General features: G+C 38.1%; 1 protein-coding gene across 6 annotated transcripts in view; it reads right to left on the reverse strand.

Annotated features, from left to right (window-relative positions):
• BTBD9 (BTB domain containing 9) overlaps nucleotides 1-12,553 on the reverse strand; it is a 409,006-nt gene that overhangs the window by 66,633 nt on the left and 329,820 nt on the right. For all 6 annotated transcript variants that reach the window (XM_049092559.1, XM_025418641.3, XM_025418644.3 and 3 more), the window contains one exon: nucleotides 9,697-9,804. In XM_049092559.1, the coding sequence (XP_048948516.1) occupies nucleotides 9,697-9,804 (108 nt within the window). The remainder of the gene's footprint in view (nucleotides 1-9,696; nucleotides 9,805-12,553) is intronic.

Below are 12,553 nucleotides of genomic sequence, written 5' to 3' on the forward strand. Positions count from 1 at the left end.
ATGGTGGTCCACAGAGCCTGTTGATAGGCCTAAATTTAGAATTTGGTTCACATACTTAGCATCAAAATCTACTTTCCACATGGCTCCCAACATTTTGCATAAAGATTTTCTGTAGAACATTGGGACGGCTGGGTGGCTCTGTGGTTGAGCATCTGTCTTCGGCTCAGATTGTGATCCCCGGGTCCTAGGATTGATTCTCGCATCAGGCTCCCCGCAGGGAGCCTGCTTCTCCCTCTGCCTATGTCTCTGCCTTTCATGAGTGAATAAATAAAATCTTTAAAAAAATTTTTCTGGGGCAGCCCCGGTAGCTTAGCAGTTTAGCGCCAACTTCAGCCCAGGGCGTGATCCTGGAGACCTGGGATTGAGTCCCATGTCAGGCTCCCTGCATGGAGTCTGTTTCTGCCTCTCTCTCTCTCTCTCTCTCAATCTTTCTCTCTCTCTCTGCGTGTGTGTCTCTAATAAATAAATAAAATCTTAAAAAAAATTTTTTTTGTTCTGTAGAACAAAAGATAAATAAATGCCTTCTCTAGATGGGTAGGTATAAGTAAGTGACTCCTTACTGATGTTTTCTACCCCAAAATATTCTGGTGCTTTATAAACATATAAACAACAGTTTGATTAACACGTATCTCCAAGTCTGTTCTAACAGACTTCTTCTACAGGGCAGGTTCTGACATCCCTGTCTCATTAGCCTAGGGGTCTGCCCAGTATCAGACTTGTCCTCTGTGTGTATATATATTTTATCTGAATTCTGTGACTTTTTTCATTTTCTTTCTTTTTTTTTTCTTTTTTTTCTTTTCCATTCCTCTTATAGGTACATGTTTCTTTATCATTCAAGCTCTAAAACTCATGACAAAATTAACACCAATGCTTTGCCCTTTAAAAAAACACAGGAAAGAACATGACTGGCTTTTTTCATTACTGTCAAAAGCTGTGTAGAAAAATGGAATTAAGTTTGAAAAGAGAAAAATAAAATCTCCACCAAGCCTTTTAACAGTGACAATTACACAACCAGTGCCTATTAATTGGCTCCCTTTTTAAGAAGGAGCAAGCAAGCACACTCCTCCAACCCTGCAGGGACAGGCGTCTGAGTGGGTAAGGGTAACTGGCTGTTAGCACAGCAGACACTTGCAAGAAATAGTAATATTTCAATACAGAACCTCTGCCACAGCCACGAGCTGCAATCCCATCCTGGAGACTAAAACTTGACACTTCGTATGAACTTCTTCTGCCACTGATCGCAATGGTGGAGACCTTTCCTTCTTTCAAACTCACTTTTGTTTTGCATCACATTAACCAGGCAAGCCCTCTACACACAATCCCTAGGTCACATGGTTAGCAGCAAGCTCTCGGAACCAGTCCAAGATTGTTGTTTTGTTAAGTGTCGGGCTAAGAGACAAAACTGGTGGAAAGAAGGCTTTGCTTTCTCAGCTTTAGCACTGACAATGGCAAAGAAGATGCACAAAATCACAGGCAAAGTAAATGGTTCAGGTTCAGATGTTTCATTTTTCAATCTTTCATTTTTCAATCAATACACTTTGGAAGAGTTTTCTGAGGCAGTGACTTTCCACCTTTAATTTATCCTGTTGTCCTCAACCACCGCAGCACTTTGATAAAGAAACATGACTCCCTTTCTAAGATTCCTGGTGAATAAACAGCATCAGCTACAGAAACAGAACCCAGAACAGACGGTTGCCCTTCCCTGGGACTAAATGATAGTATATTCAGCAAGAGGGACAAAGCTATTCTCGGATATTAATATCATGCTGAAGACCAAGGAGAAGGTGAGCTGACTGCACAGAGGCTTTTCCAGGTGACACAGAGGCTACCAAAGGGCTTCTCAGGGAGGGCACAGGGGAGAGACTTTCTCAAGTTAAGATGCTGTAAAAAACAGCCTGACACAGAGGGGTGCTCCAAGGTCAAGTAGGCTGGGCCTCTCTGAGAGGGCAAACCCCTGGTGGAAATGAACTTTGAAGTCCAGGAGAAAGGTGAAGTTCTCTCGCAGACCTGGGCCTGAAGAGGCCCAAGGGGGAGAAGTAACATAAGGAAAATGAGGCTCAGGTGTCCCTTTTCAGGGAAGCACAATGTATGCTTCAGGTAAGTGGCTTCAAGGTTCTGAAAAGTGACCAGGATATTGCTATGGACAGCACTTACTTAATTTCTTTAATTTATTCCTGGCAGTGAATAAATCATGCCACTCTGCCAGCATATGCTACTCAAATAACAGCAAGGACAAACATCTACAAAATATTCATGGTGGCAAGAAAAAAAAATCTTTTTCAAATAAAGTGTTATGTTTGATTGTAAAAGATTTATATGTAAATTGGTCAAAAATACAGAAAACTAGAAATAATTTACATAATCCCAGTACACAGAGGCAGACACTAACAACGTCTTGGTGTATCTCTGGCCTTCTTCTTCCATATTTTTCCCCCATTTGTGATAATATTTCTACAGTTTTGTACTCTGATTTAAAAATATCTTATTATATAAATGTTTTCTTAAGTTATTAAAAACCCTTCACAATGTTTTTAATGAACACTTAGGTTTGAGAAGAAAATTTATTTAAGAGGGAATGCAGATAGTATATCTGGTGGGTAGATAGATAGCCTGTGAGAAAATTCACTTAAAAAACTGGAAATCCTAGGTAATTCTAGATTATGACTGTAGAATTCTCAAGTGGAAAAAGAAAAATTTCAGTAGTATCAATGGTTAGTTCTTTATATCTAGTAATTTATATTTGCCAGAATGCTTGCCAAGGGCAGAGTCTTGGACAGATGATGGCTGAGATTATTACCCTTCTTCTACAGACAAAACTATTAGCCAATGGGACCATGACAAAGTAAGGAAATGGTTAATAAATGAACATTGAATGAGGTCAATATGTTAAAGAATACACACTGGTAGGAAACAAGACAGCTCTGAAACATGGAAAAGGGGCAGCCAGGTACAAGGAAGGGAAGGAAAAGGATTTGGGGTCACTGGGGAGTATGAATAGCCCGTGTAGTAGAGTTTTGGGGGATTCAGATTGAAGATGGGTGACACTGTAGGCACAGTGACCTTTCTCCCTTCCTGGAAACCAATGAGGTGACATCAAAGAAATACAAAGAGAATACACTCACAAAGGTGTTGCAAACTGGAGGGGAGGATATAAGCAAATTAAGATTTTTGTGAATTTCTAGAAAACGGTAGGTGGATATTATTTATAAATCTGAGGGGAGCTGGGTAGATTTCCATATTGAAACAAATTGAGCAGGATAAATCAAAATGGTCCACATCCAGCCATATCATTGTGAAATTTAACACCTCTAACAACAAGAAGATCCTAAGGCTTCTATAGGGAAAAATACATCACTATAAATCATAAGAATCAGATTCTTTGAGATTTCTCATCAGCAACATTAGATGTTATTTGGCAATCAATTCAAGCTTTCAAAATTATGAAGAAACTGGGCATGCAAGAATTCTGAAAATTTGCCTTCCACACCACATACCCTTTGTTTCTGGAAACAATTCTGAATACATTTACTCTGTGCAATGCCTATGAGAGCTCTTGACTGAGACCCAACCAAGTCCTATTTGGCTTCAGATTCACCCAGGAGAGAAAACAGAAAACAGTAGGCCACTTGAGTAGCAGCAGGCATTTCTCCTTAGTGGGAGTCCTTGTAGTGGTCTATATAGCTGAGGAGGAGCTATTCCCCATGGCATGCAAGATGACAGCTGAGGTGAGAGTAGGCAGGTGTGGAGCCACTCTGGCTCAGAGGCCTCATATTCCAAATTGAAACTATTATCTTGTATAATAGCTCCATAAACAAAGATCCCAGAATTTTCACAAGGGATGTGCCTAGTCACAAAAGTCATCATGCTCAGGAAACCCAAAGCTATGGCTCCCAATCAAATATTTACAGTCCTCCCAGGCCAGATGCAATTTACCAATCTGGGGTAATTTTCGTCATAAGCAATGTTACCTAATAGCTGACATTCCATTTCTATCAAGTTTTCAGGGGAACAGATCTAAAAAGGTAGCTGGGCCCAAGATCAATATCTCACACAAAAGAAACAAGGTTTTTGTTAACTCTTTACCCACATTTCTACAAGAAGAAAAAGAAATCCAAGAAACAGTGAAACCAACCTAGATAAGAAAGAAAAAGAAATTTTAGTTATATAGGCCTAGAAAACTGTGTTCAAAATTAACCAATGAACAAATAGTATGCCTCAGAAGCTTCTGTAAACAGGAAAAAGAGGCAATTAGAAACTCCAAGAAAACAAAAAGTCAGCTAATATGAAGCTATTTATTTATTATTTGGGGAATAATCCTGAGCACTTCTAAGAAAATCACATCTATTTGATCTGAACACAGTATAATTTTCCAAAAAGGATGCAAGTTTAGTTACATAGAGTAATATTTCCCTCACTATAGATCCAATGGATTATAGATCTGTGGTGAACAGTGTTACATAATAATAATAATTATTATTTAAAAAATAATTATTAAAAAATAAATAACATTATAATGAGATTTTAGTGGTTTTCCCTTTTCAGGACCAATTTATAGTTAACAAAGATTTTTATCAAAAAGATTTTATTTATTTATTTGAGAGAGAGACAGAAATAGTGACAGAGAGCACAGGTGGGGAGGAGAGGGAGAAGCAGGCTCCCCGCTGAGCAGGGAGCCCAACACGGGGCTCCATCCCAGAACCCTGGGATCATGACCTGAGCAGACACTTAACTGACTGAGCCATCCAGTACCCAAAAGGGATGATTTAACTGTAAGTTACAGAGCAGAAAATAAGTATCATTTATCTTTACAATGTCAATGTGGTGGGACAGTTAACAGAAGATGGTGAGAGAGAAAGGGAAATGTAGGGTGGTAATTTCTTCATACATAGTAGTGATTCAAGGAATACTATCTACAATTGATGGGTCAAAAAATAGATATTTAGGGACACCTGGATAGCTCGGTGGTCGAGCATCTGCCTTTGGCTCAGGTAATGAACCTGGAGTCTTGGGATCGAGTCCTGCATCGGGCTCCCTGCATGGATCCTGCTTCTCCCTTTGCCTATGTCTCTGCTTCTCTCTCTCTGTGTCTCTCATGAATAAATAAAATCTTAAAAAAAAAAAAGATGTTTAGAGGGGCATTCAGGTATATTGTTTGATTTTAAAAGGTTTAGGTATATTGTTTAATTTTAAAAGGTTAAATATAAATAGTAAGCAGAACTAAAGAAAAAAACAATAAAAATGAGAAGTTGTTAAGTGAGCCAAATTTCTCATTTTTTATAGTGAGGAGTTAGTAAAGCTGATAAATTAATAAACATATATATAAAAATATTATAGTTGAGACATTATAAACACTAAAAAATAGTCAAAAGCAGTTACTTCTGACAAATGGAGCACAAGATGGGAAGGTGAAATTTTACTTTTCACATATATCTTTCTGTATTGTTTAAATTACTTTTCTGTGTATGTTTTACATTTATAATAAAAAAACTGATGCTAGTGTCTTATTGTATCAACACAGATTTAGGGCTCAACAATTTAGAAGATGTTAGAGAAAAGGAATCAAAGGTTGGAAAGTGAAGTCTTTAAGAATAAGATTACAGGGTACAGGACTAGAGGATGTGAATAAAGAGGGCTAAAAAGTAATTTTATGAAGTCAGTTAATATATTTGCAACAATATCAATAAACATTAAGGGCATTATGCTACCTGTGAAAAAAGTCACACAGAGAAAGACAAATACTGTATGATCTTACTTAAATGTATAATCTTAAAAAAACGAACTTACAGAAATAGGACAGGTTGGTGGTTGCCAGAGTGGTATGTGGGGGTGGGGGGAATGGGTGAAGGGGATCCGAAAGCACAAACTTCCAGTTATAAGATCTGTAAGGTCTGGGGATGGAATGAACAGCATGGTGACTACAGTTAAGTGATACTGTATTGCATATGTGAAAGTTGCTAAGAGAGGAGATCTTAAAAGTTCTCATAACAAGAAAAAAAATCATAACTACTACTACTACTACTATGTGAGGTGAGGCGTGTTAACTAACTTACTGTGGTGATCGCTTTGCTACATGTATGTATCATTATATTGTACGCCCTAAACTTATACAATGTTATGTATCAATTATATCTGGATAACCTGGGAAAAAAACCCAAATAAGTCTCTACAAAAACATGGTTATCTGTGATAGACAATGAACCTTTATCCTGAAAGTAAAACAAGTGAAGCTCCAACTGTTGCAGAAAGGACTCCTGCTCCAAGAGTAGAAGGTCTTACAGGGAGACATTGGGGAATCTCATTCCCTATGTATTTTTCAGAGGACAGCAAAAATCTGTCCTTTGATTTCTGGACTAGAATGATCAAGAGGCAGGGCTGTGATCTCTAAAGATCCTATAGAATTTCATTTATAACATGACTCACAAACTTAATTTCAGAAAAAGAAGGCTACAATTTTTGAAGCTAATAGAATCTTCTCTTGAGGACTACGCTGGAGTATATTAGCTATAAAGGAAAGGCTTTCCTCTTTTATCATCTGCATATCTTCTATTATATTTCTTAACACCCAACTCAAAAATGAAAGGCATAACAGATTCAGGTTATGCCTATAAACATATCATAACCTTTGGTTCTAATGATTTTTAGGGGGTTAACAGGCACTTGCCTTCTTGCTACTACTCTTTTGTTATTATTTATTTATTAATCTCTAAAAACGTATATTACTGTAGCATATAAGTGTTAATGAAGAAGGTTAAAAATATAAATTATTTAAATCCACCAACTAAGGGAAACAAAATATTAAAAAGAAGGGAAAAAAGAGGTCGATGACTTAATTCAAAGCTACTGGGAGGAATCTAATGAATGAATGCATTTTTGAATCAAGGAAAAAACTCATTTAAATAACTATAAAAGCCATTAGGATATATACCTGGGTCAGTAGTTCTGTTTAAAAATCCATACCGTGTAACACCTTCAGTAGGGGAATGTAATGAGATGAGGTATCTAATTTATAACATATAAAAATAACAGATGAGATGGGTGATGGTAACCAGTGAGATGTGGAAAAGATGGGGAAACTGAGGGTCTGGCTTGTGAGCTGTACACTCAGTGAGCAATGGCTCTGAAAAGATAAGTGGACAGTTGTTCATGGGCCTCAAAGGCCTTCCTATTGTATAAAAAGGGCTCTAGGTGCTTGGAAGTAAGTTAATCATCTTGTTTCCCTGTTTCCATCATCTAGTTTGGCTTAGCCCTCTTTAGTAATGCTTTGTGTTGGAATGGAAAGAGCCTTCCATTTTCTCTTTCATAAAACAAGGACAATGTTCCACAAGGTGTTTTATGTTCAGGACAAAATGAGACAAAATACAGGAAAGTCAAGAAAATAGTAGCTACTAAATAATTGTTAGTTTTCTCATTCAATGGCAGAGATGGCTACAAGATGTGCGCTCTGCTGAGAAGTGGCTGCGCAGCCAGAACTTTGTTTTCCAGTCTTACGAGCATCTAGTTGGTAAACAACTACTTCTCCCCAATCAAATGCCAGTGGAAGGCCAAGACTGTTCAGAACCAGGTATACCTTCTTTCTGTTCTTTCTCCATTTGCCAACTAGATGCAGATGGTGCTAATGAGGCCCTAGAGGATGGTAGAACCCCAAGAAGGAAGATGCCTGGGTTTCTTAGTCACCTGTGAGAGAAGAGCCATCTAATAACCAGGTACACCTATAAGGCCTACTATGTGAGAAATAAACTATTGTGCCGAGATGCTGGAATGCTGAAGCCAATTTCTATTACAGCAGCAAGTGTTATCTTAACCAATGTAAGCATTAAACGTGTTCTATGATAATTACTATCATAATGATGGTAAAGGAGTCAGACATTGCATCAAACAAGCCATCATTAATGCTGTTATGAAATCTTGGCCAAGGAGATATAGGAAAAGATGTTTAATATCATTAGCCATGAGGAAAATGCATATCAAAACTACCACTGCACTCCCACTAGGATAGCTATTAACAAGAAGATAGACAGTAACAAGTACTGGCAAGAATAGGGAGAAATTGGAACCCTCTTGCATTGCTGGAAGGAATGCAAAATGGTACAGCTGCTGCGGAAAAGTCTGGTAGTTCCTCAAAAACTTAAACACAGAGTTACCATAAGACCCAGCAATTCTACTCCCAGGAATATACTCAAGAGGACTGAAAACGTGTATGTTCATACAAAGACTTGCACAGGAATGTTCATTTTAGCCAAGAAGTACAAACAATTCCAATGTTCATCCACTGATGAATGGATAAACAAAATGTGACACATATATTTCCATGTGATAGAATACTATTCAGTCATAAAAAGGAATGAAGTGCTGATACATGCTATGACATGAATGAAGCTTGACAAAAGTATATGCTAAATGAAAAAAGCCAAAAGAAGAGATCATGTACTATATGATTTCATGTATAGGAAATGTCCAGAATATGCAAATCCACAGAGACACAGGGAGATTACTGGGGGGGGTGGGGGTGGGGGTGGGGAGTGGGAACTAGAAGGAAATGGAAAAACTGCTAATGGGTAGGAGGTGTCCTTTTGGGGGTGATGAAAATGTTTGAAACATCAGATAGTAGAGATGACTGCCCAACTCTGTAAATGCACTAAAAGCCACCGAATTATACATTTCAAAGGGTGAATTGTATGGTATGTGAATCACATTTCAATAATAAAAAAAATCTTGGGGCATCTGCGTGGCTCAGTTGGTTAAGCATCTGCCTTTGGCTTAGGTCATGATGCCAGGGTCCTGAGATCAAGCCCCCATATCGGGCTCCCTGTTCAGTGGGGAGTCGGCTTCTCTCTCTCCCTTGGTCCCTCTGCTGCCCCCTCCCCCGCTTGTGTTCTTTTTCTCAAATAAATAAATAAAATCTTTAAAAAAAAAATAAAAAGAAATCTCAGCTCTTTGCTTTATCTTGCCTCCCAGAGAATCTGGCTCTACACAAAAAGGCACTGAGCTCTCTTTTAGGTAATGACTGGGAAAAAGTATGATTCTAGGATGCTGGGAATGTTGAATGTTAATTTTGATCTGAGTGAGTTTTACGGGTATAGACACATGTACATACTCATTCTAGTCAAGATCTCAGGCTGGTCAGAACCCACATGATCCTTCTTTCCTGGCTTCCCCCACAAAATGTAAATGCAAACAGAGGCCCAAAGCCATACACATTAAATGACTAGAGACCTAGATACCAAGCTTTCCTTGGTTTATGTAACAGTGTAGCTGACACTCAGATGAGATAAATATTTAAAGCTAACCCTGAGAATGAGATGAAGGTGGGAATGGAGCTCCAGAATAACTAAAGTGTGTACTACATCGGCAAAATTCTGTAAGGAAGAAAAACGTTCTAAAGGGGTGGTGTGCTGTCAAGAGCAGGGACCCAAAAGAGAATTATATATGGAAATCTTTCTTTTCCCTGCTCAGGTACATTCCATTTTCAAGAGTCAAGTTCAAACCACCACATAAGGAAAGCTTGTTTGATCACATAAAATAAATTCTCATCAAAGTACTTAATAGTCACAACTGAAGTAAAGGATCATCGGGATTTTTTAACCTCCAAATAAGAATATAATTTGGTGATTCCAAGAGTCTTCATTAGAACCTTCTGAATCCATTGGAAAGACGGTCTTTTAAATTGGAATAAATTCCACAAAAGACGTAACTTACTTGCAGGAGACCTTAGTTCTGTCAGCCACCATGGTCCACTGTTGCTGGTTGGTGGAGACCTCAACATAATAGCTATAGCTTCGATCATCACAGTCCCAAAGTAGTAACCTGAACAAAAGAAAACAGGTAAGAATGCTGTGAGTGTTCTAACTGGTTGATTCCTGAGGCTGTAGGCATAAGGAAATCCTGTCTACTTTACCCCTCCTTCCTGTCTCCTTTGCCCTACCACACTTCCAAGACTGGAGAACAGAAGTGAATCACCAAAAGTATGGTGACAGGAGGTGGAGTCAATCTAGTGAAAGCCATGTCTCTTTAGGAACTTACTTCACACCAGTCACCCAATCTCAGGCAGGCTTTGTCCCCTGCGTGGCTAGCTATAGTCTTCAGGTTGGCTTATCTGTGTGAAGATGTCCCCAAATCCTCCTTCCTGATCCATCTCCTGTTAGCCGGGCTGACCAAAGGTAACATCCTTGAGACTACTGTTCATGTTCATCTATACTTTCTAACTGGTAATAACTAGTATTCCCCAATGACTTAATTATCATGTTTTAGATTGCCTCTCATTCTTAGCTGACTTTGTGCACAGCTGTGGTACGATGATCTGATTTGGAGATACAAACAAATGTATATTCGTTAGTAAAACTTTTTTGTTATTTAGAGATTGATTATTCTGTTCCTCATATTTTCTTTTTAGCCCAGATAAGAACCTGAGCATTGACTATGTGATTCAATTTACATGAAGCTCAAAAGAGACAAAATTCACCTACAGTGACAGGAATCAGACAGTGGTTACCTCTGGGAGAGGTAAAGCTTATGAAACGGGATGAGGGAACCTTCCAGGACGCTGGAAGTGTGCTGATTCTTACCAAGTTGAGTTATACATGAAAGATATGTATGTGTGTTATTCCTCAATTTTAAAAAATAGAGTATGAAAAAAGAATCTAATCTAATCTACAGGATTAGGCAACAGTCCAGCATTTTGCTTCTGACACTGCCACAGTGGTGAGAGATGAGAGACCATTGTTTTCTATGATTCCAGCCTCAAAAAAAAAAAAAAAATTATGATTTCAGCCGCAAAAGTCCTTCCCATACAAGATACCCATCTTATTGTTTTACATTCGCTTATGCAGATTTGCTTCCTCCAATAGCCAGAACAGACAGTGAGCTCCCTGAAGGCAGGGCCTATGTCTTATTGATCTTTCTATACCCAGGTCCTCGGCATGGTGTCTCACAGAGCCTACACTCAATGAATATTTATTTGTAACAACAGTAATAATGATGATTATTACTGTCACCGGGACCAACATTTCTTTAATGCTTATACTGTGTACCAGGCCCTATGTTTAGTGTTCTATATACTTTGTCTTATTGACTGAGCCACCCAGGCACCCTGCTATACACTTTATCTTATTAAATCTTTCCAAAATCCCCTTAGCAAGCATTATTATTCTCATCAAATTATAGATGGCGAAAGTCAGGCTTACCCCTGTTAAGTAACGTGTCTACGCTCAGTTAGTGCTGGCAGATACAGGGTTCAAACTTGGTGTGATGGCCAAAGCCCATTTCTATCATCCCTCTGCCAAGTGCTTCCTTTACTACCAGTGTATAGACCTGGGTCCCAATTTACAACCTGCAGCCTATCACTCTACAAAAGTAGTTCATATTATTTGCCCTTGATCTTGCAACTACAATCAATAAAAACCCCTTTGCACAAGCTCAGTTTAGTGTCAACTATAACGCTATTTTGGGGATTAGAAATGACACTGTGTTCCCCTTTCCCCTTGCCCTTTGTTTCTTGTTTTCAAGTATAATTTTGCTTGCTATCAATGACTAAATCCACACTACCTGATATCTTGGAATTCATCTTTTAAGTGAAGCAGAAACAGGTTCTATCTTAATTCACCTGAACATTCCCCTTAATTCATCTGAGTATTTAATCTATCAAAGTACTCTGAATGAACCAGACAGGATCCCACCCTATTGTTTCTAAGTGTCTATTAAATCTGCTCTCAGTTTATGCCAGTTTGCCTGATAAAAATGTGAATCATTTCTCTCATTAGTCTTTTCCTTGAATATTATTCTAGTTTCTTAGCACTTTTATGCAGTTAGCCTGTTAATTTACATTTGTGTTGAGTAACTTTTAAAAGTGTAATTTTTGTTTCTATGTTTGTCTAGCTCTTTATAAAGATTATAGAAAGACTGTTGATAATTCTCTTTTTAAAAAATTCTACTCCAAACATATGGATTCTGTTCATAGTGTATGTTCCATACATGTTCTGGGCTGAAATAACTTAGAACTCTGCCAGAGTAGATTAAAAACAAGAAAAAGTATCTTCAAGTTAATTAATCATTCTCTTTACTTAAACAGCCCTGGTAACAGGCTTTTTGGGAAACAATGTTGAGGCTATTTCCCCAGCGAGATTTTGGATTATCTGTGGAGAGTCAGGTTTATCGTAATCCCTATCCTTCTGGATAATCACCAGTTAGTGTTTCTACCAGTGTAGCCAAATGAAAATAATCAGGCCCTTCTGGGATAGAATCTAACCAGATCTCATAATATTTCATGGAAAAAGACTACCCCAAGGAGATGGGATATGAAGAAGATAAAAAGGAAGACCAATTATAAGTATCACAGATGCTGCTCTAGTAGAAATTCTTGGAGTGATAGGATATTAAAAGAATTTTTAAAGTAGTGCATATTTTGTTCCTTAGTAGTTTTTACTCTAAAGTCCTCCAACTTGTTTTAAGACAGATTTTTATTTAATATTTTATTTTATTGTTCATTCATTTATTTTTTTAAATTTTATTTATTTATTCACAAGAGGCACAGCCACAGGCAAGAGGGAGAAGCAGGCTC

The sequence above is a fragment of the Canis lupus genome, chromosome 12 (genome assembly GCF_003254725.2).
Source record: "Canis lupus dingo isolate Sandy chromosome 12, ASM325472v2, whole genome shotgun sequence".
NCBI lineage: Eukaryota > Metazoa > Chordata > Mammalia > Carnivora > Canidae > Canis > Canis lupus.